General features: G+C 47.0%; 1 protein-coding gene across 1 annotated transcript; it reads right to left on the bottom strand.

The window, feature by feature from the left end:
* Window positions 1–8,321: 8,321 nt before the first annotated feature.
* Window positions 8,322–10,958, bottom strand: Atp5mc1 (ATP synthase membrane subunit c locus 1). Its single transcript, XM_052756310.1, has 5 exons — window positions 10,878–10,958; window positions 10,313–10,359; window positions 9,314–9,391; window positions 8,819–8,997; window positions 8,322–8,541 (listed from the first exon to the last, which is right to left on the bottom strand). Exons 2-5 carry the CDS (start codon window positions 10,349–10,351, stop codon window positions 8,427–8,429), a joined length of 411 nt encoding a protein of 136 aa, XP_052612270.1. The 5' UTR covers window positions 10,352–10,359; window positions 10,878–10,958; the 3' UTR covers window positions 8,322–8,426.
* Between the last annotated feature and the right edge of the window lie 2,302 nt (window positions 10,959–13,260).

Genomic DNA, 13,260 nt, shown 5'->3' with positions numbered 1-13,260 from the left:
AGGAGGGAAAACGGAATGAGAAGCTGCGAATGAAACACCACCTTATTTCTGTTTATTCAATATTTATTTATGAAAGGCCTGCTTAAGGTCAGGAGCTGTTGCTAGGCATTGCCCTGGAGATAATGATACAGAAGTAGACAGCTTGGTAGCGGGAATCAAACGTCAAGCTTGATTTCAAGCTCAGTGCCCTTTTCTCTCTGCTAACACTAGAATTAAGGGGTTTGAAATTCTGGATTTCTTAGAACTATGCTGAGATTTGTAATAAGAAAATTAATTCTATGACTAAGGGGAAAAGACCTTAAACCTTGTCCTCCCGACATGAATATGAGAGTGTGTGTGTGTATGCTCATAATATTGCCAGAAAACCAGTGTACCACATGACTGAGAATTTAGACAACCCTTCCAGCTGGACTGAGGCAGCATTCATAACAAACAGACTGATACTTCTACAACCAAGTGTATGAAGCTTTTTGTTTGTTTTTGAGACAAGGTCTCCAAAAATAGCTGCTTACCTCAGCCTCCCCGGTGCTGAGAGTACCTGCATAAACCACCACACACAATGAAATATTCATATTATTTTCAGTACATTTATGAATACTCGTTTTGAACAAATAGCCAGAGCCTCACTTTGGATTACATTTCCCCAACATTCTACCCACTACCCCGCCCCCAAAGCCTGGCTCCTATGATGGCACACATGCCTGTAATTCCAGCACTAGGGAAGCTGAGGAGACAAGAGGGTCGTGAGTTCCAGAATAGTTGGTCCCACAAATTGAGTTCAAGGTCAATCTAGGCTACTATGTGACACCCTGTCTCAAAAAACAAAAACCAACAAATGAAAAGCCTGGGTTTCGAGCCAGGCAGTGGTGGTGCAGGCCTTTAATCCCAGCACTGGGAGGCAGAGGCAGGCAAAAAGATCTCTGCAAGTTTGAGGCCAGCCTGGTCTATAGAGTGAAACCCTGTCTCCAATAACCAAAAACCAAAAAAGCCTGGGTTTTCTTAATTTGTGGTCTGGAGATCTGGAAATAGCCAATACTTTATTCTGTTTTGAAGCTGCCTGCCGTTAATTGAGTGCTTAAGGCCACACACTTTTTATCTGCTTTATCTTATTTATTCCTTTCACCAGTTCGATGATGTAAGACCTGTTATTAGCCTATTCTGACAGGTGGAAAGACACCAGGTATCCAGAAGGTCAGTCACACATGTGGTCACACTGAGAGCAGGAGACAGGGCTGTATCTGACTCCAGACGAGTTCAAACCGCTTCGTGCTCCTGTCACTCCCACACTTAACTACATTTCACCTTGTCATTTAACTAATTATGGTCCTTCCTTCGGGATGAGTTGCCCTGTCCTCTGCACCCTAAAACCACACACACCCGGGGCTCTATCTTGTTTGTTACTTGTGAATTCAGCATAGGTCTTAGTATAATTTATCTTAGGGACTTAACTTGAGTGTTTTGTGTCTGTGTACCATGTGTGTGCCTGGTGCCCATGGAGGTCAGAAGAGGGAATTTTTGGATTTCCTGTAACTGGAGTTGTGGATGGTTGTGAAACCCTATGTGTGTGCTGGGAACCAAACCTGGTTCCAGTCACAGAGGCCCCAAACCTGCCTTTGGAATGGAAGGATTCCTCGGTCTATTTTCACTTCTACGACACTGTTCTCTTCTCCCTCCATCTCACTATATAGCAAGATTAGCCTCAGATTCCCACTGATCTTCAGCCCCCTGAGTGCTAAGGTTATAAATGTGCACCACCATGCCTGGCTAAAACACTTTTCAAGTTCAGGGTCTGGAAATGATAGGGCAAGAACCAGGATAAGATTGCCTTAGATTCAGAAATAAGAGGTTAGGGTCTTTGGGTTGGTTTGAGACAGGGTTTCACCCTGTAGCACAGGCTGGCCTCAAACCTGAAAGGATCCTCTTGCCTCAGCCTCCAGTGCTAGGATACAGGCCTCTGCCACCATGCTTGCCTAGTTGAAGAGATTTGATTTTTAGAGCCAGGCCTGGTATCACAATCCTGTAATCCTAGCACTTGGGAGGAAGAGGTAGGAGGATCAGGAGTTTAAAGTCACCCCTGGCTATATATCTTTGAGGCCAGGCTGGGTTATAAGACCCTTTCACTAATACACTCCCCAAAAAGATTAGGGTATTTTGTTTGTTTGAGACAGGGTCTCACTGTGCAGCCCTGGAACTGACTGTATAAACAAGGAATCTACCTGCCTCTGCCTCTCCAGTATTGGGATTAAAGGTGCACTTCATCACACTTGGCCAAAGATTACTTTTTAATGTGTGCAACATCCTACCTTTAAGTCCATATTTTTGCATTATACAATGTTGAAGATACCACCCCTTGAGGCTTTTCTGAGGATGTGAGTCATGATGTCTGCACCAGCAGGGTTTTTCTGTATAGCCCTAGGTGTCCTGGAACTCTCTGTAGCCCAGGCTGGCCTTAAACTCACAGAGATCCGCCTGCCTCTGCCTCCTGAGTGCTGGGATTAAAGGCGTGCGCCACCAAGCCCCACTGCACCAGTGTTTTTAAAAGTAACAAGCACAATCCCTGACTTGTCTTCTCCTTTCTACCTCAAGTCCCCTTTTTTAGACAGTCTCACTATACAGCTTTGGTGGCCTGGAACTCACAGCAATCCACCTGTCTCTGCCTCCCTGGTACTGGGATTAAAAGCATGTGCCACCATGCCCAGCTATTTTAGGCCTTTCTACATATACTTTCCTGCTTAAAATACTCTTCCCCTCTGCTCTACCGTAAGAAATTTTACTTAACCTCTCCAAACCTCTACTCCTCATAGTAAAACTGGGACAACTGTAGATTCTAAAAGCAGAAAACGTGATAATAAATGGGCACAATGACTGCCCAGGGCTAATAATAAACTCTTATTATTCTTACACATCCTTTAAAGCCGGTTGGAATTCCACTTTCTCTGCCAAGCCATAACATTTCCAGGCATCTTATTATTAGCATTAGTTTTAATTACCCCTCTTCTGGTTCTTATGGTTGGTTATTCATGCCTTTATTATTATAGCGCTTGCTACTTTATTTCAGTGGTTTGGTTACTCATGTCTGGCCATTGGCTAGGCCTCTTCTAGAGTAGGAAGCCCAGGGCACCTGTCCTTCTAGCTCTAGGGCCATTAGGTTGCTGCACAAAGGTCAGCAGGATGGACAGGAGGCCCTGCATGACAGCCATTGGCCCTTCCCCTAGATAGTTCTTTAGCATTTCACCTCTTCTCCACCTCTTCCTTAGGTATTGTGTTTTTAAAGTGCTGAGCCAAACTTGCGCAAACCCCCTGCAAGTCAAGGCCTGAGGGACTGTGGAAGATGGCAGCTGCTTAAGGGGCCAGCTCACCCCCCTCCGGAGAGACCCTGGAGGCACTGACAGAGTGGAGGTGGGGATGATATGAGACAGGTGAACATAAAGGAAGTGGGCAAACTTCTTCCAGTGTCCATTGACTTTTTCAAGGCAACATCTGGCTCCTTTCCACAGGGAACTTGGCCAGAGGGCAATAGAATGCTTTCTGGAACTCTTTCTATGCCCTCTGGGGATGGCTGACTGTTGAGTCATAGGTGTCCGGCTCTAAATCCCCCCCCCAACTTCCACGATGGGTCAATAAAATCTGATAACACTTGGCAAGTGTCATCCTCATACAACAGAGGTTGACAGTGTTCAGATGGCCTTTCTGAAAAGATGCACCATGAAGAATCTTCTCCCACTTCCCAGGGGTGTGTGTCCCCATGCTGTTTGGGTACCTTTTCCCCTCCAGCACTCAAGCTTTTGTCTTGATGCGATGCCAAGAATACACGAACATTTCCCTACGAGATTATAAATCCTGAATTAAGGAAAAATCAGAACTTGGACCAGATATTTTAAAGCTTTTAATAATTGAAAATACTCGCCAGGAGGTAGTGGCGCACGCCTTTAATCCCAGCACTCAGGAGGCAGAGGCAGGCAGATCTCTGTGAGTTCGAGGCCAGCCTGGACTACAGAGTGAGTTCTAGGAAAGGCGCAAAGCTACACAGAAAAACCTGTCTCGAAAAACCAAGAAAAAAAAAAAAAAAAGAAAATACTCCCCTCCCCAAGCCCACACACATACATGAATATATTCAGTTTTGGTGGTGGTGTTTGAAGCAGCCTAGACATAGCCTGGGCTGGCTTGGACCTAGACCATGTAGCAAAGGCTGGCCTTGAATTCCTTGATACTTCTGCCTGCATCCTCCTGGCAGTACTGGGGTTACTAGCATAAGCCGCCACACTCATTCCCAATAGCTGTTTAATAATGTAATAAAGAACATTGCAGTAGGTAGAGTGCTTGCTGCCCAAGCATGAGAACCTGAGCCATGATCTCCAGCACTCACGTAAAAGCTAGGTTTGAGGGGCTGGAATGATGATTCAGCAATTAAACAGCACAGCACGGTCCTCTTGCAGAGGACCCATGTTTAGTTCCCAGCACCCACACTGGGCCGCTCACAAGTGCTTGAAACTCCAACTCCAGAGGATAAGACACATCTGACTAACTCAGGCACCTACACTCACACACACATACCCACACACAGACACGTGTACATACACATAATTAAAAGCATCTGGGGGGTTGGGGATTTAGCTCAGTGGTAGAGCACTTGCCTAGAAAGCGCAAGGCCCTGGGTTCAGTTCTCAGCGCTGGAAAAAAAAAAAAAAAGACAAAATAAAAGCATCTGAGCTCCAGATTCAGTGAGACTCTATGTCAAAAAATAAGTTGGATGGCGATAGGGTGTAGCTCTGTTGGTTGAATGCTTGCCTAAAGCCCTGGTCCCCAGCAACATGTAAAACCTGGCACACATACATGCAGAAGCACACATGTACACAATGCAAAATTTTGTAAATTATCTCATTTACACATATTACCCATATTGTTTTGTTTTTTCTCGAGACAGGGTTTCTCTGTGTTGTTTTGGTGCCTGTCCTGGATCTCACTCTGTAGACCAGGCTGGCCTCGAACTCACAGAGATCTGCCTGGCTCTGCCTCCCAAGTGCTGGGATTAAAAGTGTGTACCACCAATGCCCAGCAATATTTCCTTTTGTTATAATCACCAGAAGTCAGTCTCATCTCCATAGTAGATGAAGAAGTCACCACTCAGGAGATATTAACGTCTTAGTTAGGACGGGGCTGAGATTTTGTTTGCTTCCCAAGCCCATGCATCTCTTATCTCCCTGCCCCCTCACTGGGAATGGAACCCAGGGTTTCAAACATGCTAGGCAAGCAGTCTACCATTGAGCCATACTGCCGGACTCATGTTCAGTTCCTAAGATTGTGGTTCCTATGCTCTTCTCGGAGCACAGTTAATTCTCATAAACCCCCAAGACCAAAACATCTCCATTCATTTACAATAATTTGCACTAAGCAAAATAGTCTCATGCATGTATCAACTCCTATGCCACAGACCCTGAAGAGCCTTAGGGTGGAGGTTATAACACTAACTAGCCTATAGTGGATATGAAAACGTCCCCTCCAAGAGTCCACCTGTTGGACTCCCAGCTCTGCTGATCTGTTAAGTTCAGCCAATGCCAAGGCTCTGTGAAGCCTGGGATGGGATGGAAGATCCTTCTCAGTCTCTTGAAGAAAAATAGGTTCCTGGCATTTTACAAGAAGGAAAAAGCAACTACTTTCCCTGGGGAGTGTTCCTTGATTACCTCTAAAGCAAGTGACCCAGCAAGGGTGCCAGCATCGTGTCCCCAAGGGTTATGGTATTCTGTAATAGCATTACCAGTTAATCTATTGCTCCCGTGGTGACACTTTGCCAGGTTAACCTCAGTCCTCTTCCTTGTCTTTGGCCTGAGATTGTCAGTCTGTCTTGGGATTTACCTCTGGTCGGCAACCTGGGGAATTTCTTTAGGAAAACCAAATAGGTCATTTGTCAATGGTTGTCAGCATGAGAATCTGCTGCTACTGGTACCTAGTGGCTGTTTGGTATGCTCCTACTACCCCACCAAACTTCAGAAACACCCCTCAAGACAACCATTAGACTACCTGGCCCCATATACAACAGAGCTGAAAAATACAGGAGTAAACACCAGATGGACTTGGGGTGGGAATGGCGGCTTGCTGCATGACCTTGGGTCAACCACTGAACTCAAACTCTCGCTGAGTTAGCATAGCGATAAGAACAGGTTCTAGTGTTGTTATGCAACCTTAGGCAGGATTCCCCGTGTCTGAGCTTTTCCCTTCACTTCGTTACTTATAAAGATGACTTGTTCCGGCCAGGTGGTGGTGCCACACGCCTTTAATCCCAGCACTTGGGAGGCAGAGGCAGGTGGATCTGAGTTCGAGGTTAGCCTGGTCTACAAAGTGAGTTCTAGGACAGCCAGGGTTATACGGAGAAATCCTGTCTTTGAAAAACCAAAAACAAACAAAAAAAAAAACCAAACTTGTTCCAGATGGGAGAGCTGGCTTAATGGTTAAAGAGGGCGTACTGTTCTTGCAGATGTGGGTTCAGGTTCCACTACCACTCACATGTGCCTGTAACTCTAGTTCCCAGGGATCTGACAGCTTTTTCTGGCCTGAGTGACTGCATGCACATTAAAAACCCATGCATGCATGTATGTATGTGTGTATGTATGTTTTGCTTGTTTGTCTGTGTATGTCTGGGGGGTGGTAGCAGTTTCATCATTTTCCTACCTGGGGTATCAGTGCCATTTTAGCCAATTGAGGGTTAGGGAAGGCCTCGGCACAGGCCATAGAGAAAGATGCTGCAGGAAGCTGTCTAAGCAATTCATTAGTCCACACTCTCCAAAAGCATCTTCAGTTTCAAGCAAAGATTATAGATTCTCTAAGAGGAAACTGTGTCTTGTTTATTCGAGAACATTTCAAAAGCTAACTGATGACGAAAATGAGACTCACAGTTCAACTAGATACAACGAGGCTGACCCCAACCTTCATCTTTTGTGGACTCCTAGAAGCTATAGGTCTACTGTGGCAAGAACCTTCTCAGATGAGTGTAGTGGTACACCCTTGAATCCCAGCACTTGGAAGGCAGAGGCAGGCAGATCTCTGAGTTCAAGGCCAGCCTGGTCTTCAGAGTGAGTTGCAGGACAGCCAGGGCTATACAGAGAAACCCTGGTTTTTAAAAAAAAGAACCTTGGGATTGGGGATTTAGCTCAGTGGTAGAGCGCTTGCCTAGCAAGTGCAAGGCCCTGGGTTCGGTCCTCAGCTCTGGAAAAAAAAACCTTTACCCCACATAGCCATCTCACCAGCTCAACACTTCCACCTTTAATATACTGCCTTAAATTTTGTGGCAAAATGAAGAGGACTGGGGGAGGAGAAACAGAATGAGTATCACTTTTAAGTTTAGGTTAATTCCACTGACCTGCTCAGTGTTTTGGACAATTATTTTGCTTCCCTAAGCACAGGTTCCTCATGTACAAAACAGGTTTAATGGCTATACTTACAATTCATAAGATTGCTGTCAAACACTAAGCCCAGAGATTATTACAAATTAAGCTCCTCAAAAAATATTACCTGTTGCTGGGCGGTGGTGGTGCTCACCTTTAATCCCAGCACTCAGGCAGAAGCAAGCTGATCTCTTGTGAGTTTGAGGCCAGCCTGGTCTACAGAGTTCCAGGACAGCCAGAGATATTACACAGGGAAACCTTGTCTTAAAAAAACAAAAATAGCCGGGCGGTGGTGGCGCACGCCTTTAATCCCAGCACTCGGGAGGCAGAGCTAGGCGGATCTCTGTGAGTTTGAGGCCAGCCTGGACTACCAAGTGAGTTCCAGGAAAGGCGCAAAGCTACACAGAGAAACCCTGTTTCGAAAAACCAAAAAAAAAAAAAAAAAAAAAAAAAAAAAAAAAAAAAAATTAAAAAAAAAAATGTTACCTGCTAAAAACAATAGGTGGCACATGTCTTTAATCCCAGCACGTGAAAGGTAGAAGCAGGTGGATCTCTATGATTTCAAAGCTAGCATGGTCTACATAGCAAGTTCCAGGCTAGCCAGATTCAAAGCTAGCATGTTCTACACAGCCAGTTGTAGGCCAGCCAGAGCCACACAGCAAGGCAGGCCCGAGGTCTTGACAAAATAAAGCAAGACACCCACCCCACCCACCCCACCCCTGCCAATAAAACAAAGCAAAACCCCCCAAAATGGCATCTGTCAGTATGCTAACTTGAAAGGGACAAAGCGCCTTTACCCAGGCTATTTCAGAGCTCTTCTGAGACACTGGGACCCTTCCACACTCTGCCCACTTCCTCATCAGCAGGGCTGACCAGAGTACCACTTCTACCATTCCACCCAAGCCTCTTCCAGCCCCCACAGTAGAAAGACAGGCACAGGCATATGGTTTAGAGAAACGTTGTTTAATGGTAAAGCTTAGCACACTCCAGCACCAGGACTGGCATGGAGTCGAAGCAGCAGGGACGGCTGGGTGACCCCACGGAGCCTCACATGGCGAAGAGGATGAGGAAGGCGACCATCAAACAGAAGAGCCCCATGGCCTCAGACAGGGCAAAGCCCAAAATGGCATAGGAGAAGAGCTGTTGCTTGAGAGACGGGTTCCTGCCAGGGAGAGGAAAGGGTGAGGGTCCAAGAGAGGGGAGGGTGCTACTGTTCCAAGAGGGCCTAGCTTACACCTACCCTGGGGACATGGATAGGAAAGGAGACTAAGAACTTGGCAAGTTTACATGGGGCAGGTGGGACACATACTTCAGTTCTGACTCGGGACACTGGAGAAATAGGTGGTAAATAACATCAACTTGAAGGCTCCCTATCTGCTAAGATTCTGCCTTAATGGGGTGGATCTTCTGAGAAATACTATGGGCAGCCCCAAACTTACCTGGCATAGCCAATAATCAAGCTACCAAACACTGTTCCAATGCCAGCCCCTGATCCAGCCACACCAACCGTGGCAGCCCCAGCGCCAATGAACTTGGCGGCTGTGTCAATATCCCGGGAAACAACACTGGTCTGGAATTCCCGTCTGGCCACCTGGAGAGGGGAGCTGCTGCAGGAAGGCTGGAAGAGAGGGAAGGAGGAAGGAAGGGTGGAAGGAGGCAGTGAGGCATCTGTCAGGTGGCTGGCTCCACTCTCACCCCACCCACCTGAGCTAAGAAACAGCTGGTGGCAGCCTGACCAGGGCAGAATACCCTGCTTGCAAGGTGAATGCCAGTTATCCCCAGGACACTTTCAGGAGGGGCTAGTCACACCTAAGACTGTTATTTGAGTCTTGGAATTACAAGAGCTTCACAGATTCCCTAATTCTCCTAAGAGCAAGTCAGTTGACTGGAGGGACCACTGCCTAGGGAGATCCTGAGGGGCCTTACTTCCTTACCTGTTTAGATGGGGCCTCTGGCCTACTCAAGAGGGAAGCAGACACAGGCCTGATTAGACCCCTGGTACAGGAGCGGATCTGTAAAACCAGAAAGACGTAACAGGCAAAAACAAACACACAAAAACCTAACCTAATTGGCAAGAGTCTGTCAAAACCAGTCCAATGAGTTTCAAGGTCAATTAATTTATTCTTCTCTTGAGTAGGTCTGCACAAGACACAGTTGTCCTGAAAGTCTGTAGTAGCCAGCAGTGGCAGCCAGCACCAATTGACATGTGCCAGGCTGGAGAGCACTCACAAGGCTCTGGGCTCAATCCTCAGAACCAAACCCAAACCAAACCAGGCACCAAAGTTCATTTCCAAGGGCACAGCCCTAATCAGTGTCCCAGAGTAGAGTAAGACTCAAACATCCAATCAGCTATAGGAAGTGTACTGAGATAACAAAAGGCACAAAGGAAGAAATCAAATGCACTTACAGCAACATTACCCTTCATGCAGTGGACCAGAAAGCCTGGTTAGGCTCTGGGAACAGCCATCTTAGGAGAGCCCCCAGTGAAATGGATTTCTTGACACATTATGTACTGCAATGACTCTCAGAATTGGCAGAACACTGGAATCATCTGGGGAGTTCTAAAAAAATTGCCTGGGGTTCCACCTCCATCCTCACAGTCTGATGCAAATGGTTTAAGGTGCAGTCTGGGCATTGGAGTGTTAAACCTTCCAACATGCAGGCAAGGTTTAGAAAAACTGTTTTCCGGTCGTCTGGCTACATCCAAGCCAGGACTGTAACAAAAGATCAGTTCTAGCCTCTCTGAGGACACTCAAAAAGCCACGACAGCTGGTTTACAGGCCTCAATAAGCACAGGTTGCCTGCACCACATCCTAGAGCTTCCCCAAAGAGCCATCACCATCATGGGGCGCCAGCTCCTCTTAGTTCATTCATTAAACAAGATCGCTCCCATACCATACGGCACTATAGGGTAACCCGGAGCCACAGCTTACCAGAACTGGAGAAACGAGCAGTGCCTTGGTGGTCTGCATTTTTCAATCTGCAAGAAGAGAAGGGGGGAAAAACACCATAATTCCTATGAAAGCCTGGTTGTCCGCTTACAGTGGCGACCTTCTGCCGTCCCCATCCACCTCCGCTCGCTCTCCCAGACCCCTCTTTTCCTGTGCCCCAGCTAAGGAGGGCATTAGAGGTCAGAAGGACAGCGCGGATCCCGGGGTCAACCACTTTCTGCGCAGCGGGTCTGCAGAAGGACAGCAACTGAGATCGGAAGTAAAAGGAGGCGGCTCAGGCCCCAAGAGGGAAATGTTGCGAAAAGGAGTAGTCTCCCGGGAAGGCTGGAGGCAGAAACTGGCAGACGTCGCGCAGGATCCTGCCCATGTTACATAGCTGTCCCCTACTCTCCCCAGCGGCCGTTTATCGCTCATTACCGTTGGTAATTAACATTAATTGATAAAGCTTAAAGACTCCCACAGTCTTTCCCCATCCCTGGAGGCAAATGCTGCTCCACATGGCCCAGTCCACAGCTGTACGGAGCCCTGGCTCCCGGCCCCAAGTCACCTGCACTCCCACTCCCCTGCAGCCCCTGCTCGGCCCACCGCACTCTCTCTGCTCAAGGTGACTGACTCACCTCCCCGCTTTAGCCCTTGGTCACAGCGCTCAGCTCCCCCACCCACGTGTCCCGGAGTCCCTCCACTCCCATTGGCCGTTACCTTCCCGCGTTCCAATTGGCTAACGTCATCAAATCCTCCTTGCTTATTGGCCTTTTTCAGCGTCTTCCTCTCTCTCCACAGGAGCTTCGTGGCAATTCCCGCCTCCTTGCGGATAAAGGCGGGTTCTTCTTCCCAGATCGGGGTTGGGATTGGTCGAACCCCGAAAAGCTCGACCATAGAGTCGACGAGACTCGGAGGTTCTACAACCTTCAACATAAAATGGCGACCAAGGTGCAAGCGGAAGAAAAAGGCGTGGGAGAGCTCGGCCTCTTGACGCAGACGGACACGTGACGTCGGCTCCGTGCCCTCATTCGGCGGCTCGGACCTAGGGGCGCGTTGCATGTTGGGGTTTGTAGTCCTGTCCGAGGGCCCAACGACCACCGAGATCCCGCGAGACGTTGCTTCCCGGCAGGGAGAGCCGACGCCTTTGCAGTATATTCCACCATAGTGATTTGTACAAATCCCAGCTTCCGCCTAAGAATTAAGGCAGGTTGGAAAACTTCCAAGTAATGAGCGTGGTCTTGTGGGCCTCTGTTAGTGGTCAGCAGACATGGACTTACAAACTGGATTTTTTTTTCCCCCAAAACACAGTTAAAGCCAGACTTGGTGTTTCAGATCTGTAGTCCTAGCACTTGGCAGGTCAGGAGTTCAAGGCCAGACTGAGCTTCATGAGTTTAGGTAAAAAAAAAAACCAAGGTCAGGCCAGAAAATTATATTGCAGGCGGATTCTAAAAGAAAACAATACTCGGTAGATTGAAACGTGCTAAGAAGTTGGGTGGTGCATGCTTGTCAGCCCAGAAGACCAAGGCAGCAAGACCATGCAGTAGTTAGTGCACAAGCTCCAAACCAGTCTGGATTAAGTAGCAAAACCCGGCTAACAAAACCACACAAACATGCTACAAGCCCAAAGAGTCCCCACACAGCTGGTATGAATTAGAAAACCTTCCTGGAAAGCAGTTTGGCAATATTTTTATTTGAAATGCTATGAATGAGCCATCCTCTTTGACCCGGTAATCCTTGAGTAATTGAGAACCTTTGAATGCTCCATCCTCTTTGACCCAGTAATATTGTTTCTAGAGACCTGTAGTAAATAAATAATGTTATGCAAAGGTTCTGATGAAAAAAGATTGCATCACAGAGTTTTTGCTTTTGGTTTTTTTTGAGACAGGGCCCCTCTATGTAGCCCTTGCCGTCCTGGAGCTTGCTATGTAGACAAAACTAGCCTTGAACTCACAGAGATTCTCCTAGTCTCTGACTCCCGATTACTGGGATTAAAGGCGCTATCCACCATGTACTGCACAGAATTTACTGAATATGAAAAGTAAATGCTGGGCTGGAGAGATGGCTCGGTGGTTAAGAGCACTAGCTGCTCTTCAAGATGTCCTGAGTTCAATTCCCAGCACCCACATGGTGGCTCACAACCATCTATAATAGGATCTGATGCCCTCTTCTGGCATGCAGACATATGTGCAGACAGAGGTACATATAGATATATATGAAAAAAAGCATTAAAAAAAAGAAAAGTAAATGCCACACTGATAGTAAATGCTTCAATAAACTATATATATATATATATATATATTTAAAAAAAATTTAATGTGTATAAGTGTTTTGCCTGCACATATGTATGTGTAGCACATAAGGGCCTAGTACCTTTGGAGACCAAAAGAGGGCACTGGATTCCCTGAAACTGGAGTTAGAATAGTTGTGAGTCACCACGTGGGTGGTTGGAATCAGACCCAGATCCTCTGGAGAACAGACAGCACTCTTAACTGATGAGCCATCTCTCCAGCCCTAATTTTGTTTTTTGCTACTATATTTCTAAGTTTGGGCTTGTGTGCGCTACACGGGCACTGTGGCAGTCAGAAGAGAACTTTCAGTTCACTCCTTCCACCTAGGTTACAGGGATCCAACTCATGTTGTTTGTCTTGCAAGGTAATTGCTCTTACCAGCCTTACCCGTCTTACCAGCCCTGAATAAACTAGCTATGTAATCCACTTATAAAATAAACAGGAGCCAGTTGGTAGTGGCGCTCGCCTTTAATCCCAGCACTTGGGAGGCAGAGGCAGGCGGATCTCTGTGAGTTCGAGACCAGCCTGATCTACAGAGCGAGATCCAAGACAACCAGGACTACACAGAGAAACCCTGTCTCGAAAAACCAAAAGAGTAAACAATTAAATACAATAAAATAAGCAGGAGCTGGAGAGATGGCTCGGCGGTTAAGAATGTGT

This window comes from Peromyscus californicus, unplaced genomic scaffold (genome assembly GCF_007827085.1).
Source record: "Peromyscus californicus insignis strain IS unplaced genomic scaffold, ASM782708v3 Scaffold_3__1_contigs__length_106647218, whole genome shotgun sequence".
NCBI classification, from domain to species: Eukaryota; Metazoa; Chordata; class Mammalia; order Rodentia; family Cricetidae; genus Peromyscus; species Peromyscus californicus.
Note: the sequence above shows the minus strand (reverse complement) of the source record. Positions and strands in the feature narration are given on the sequence as shown.

Excerpts from the sequence above, each read along its gene's own strand:
- Atp5mc1 (XM_052756310.1), bottom strand. The coding sequence starts at position 10,351 with ATGCAGACCACCAAGGCACTGCTCGTTTCTCCAGTTCTG. Across the intron at positions 9,392-10,312 it reads TGCTCGTTTCTCCAGTTCTG|ATCCGCTCCTGTACCAGGGG; the intron begins GTAAGCTGTGGC and ends CTGGTTTTACAG. Across the intron at positions 8,998-9,313 it reads CAGAGGCCCCATCTAAACAG|CCTTCCTGCAGCAGCTCCCC; the intron begins GTAAGGAAGTAA and ends CCTCTCTTCCAG.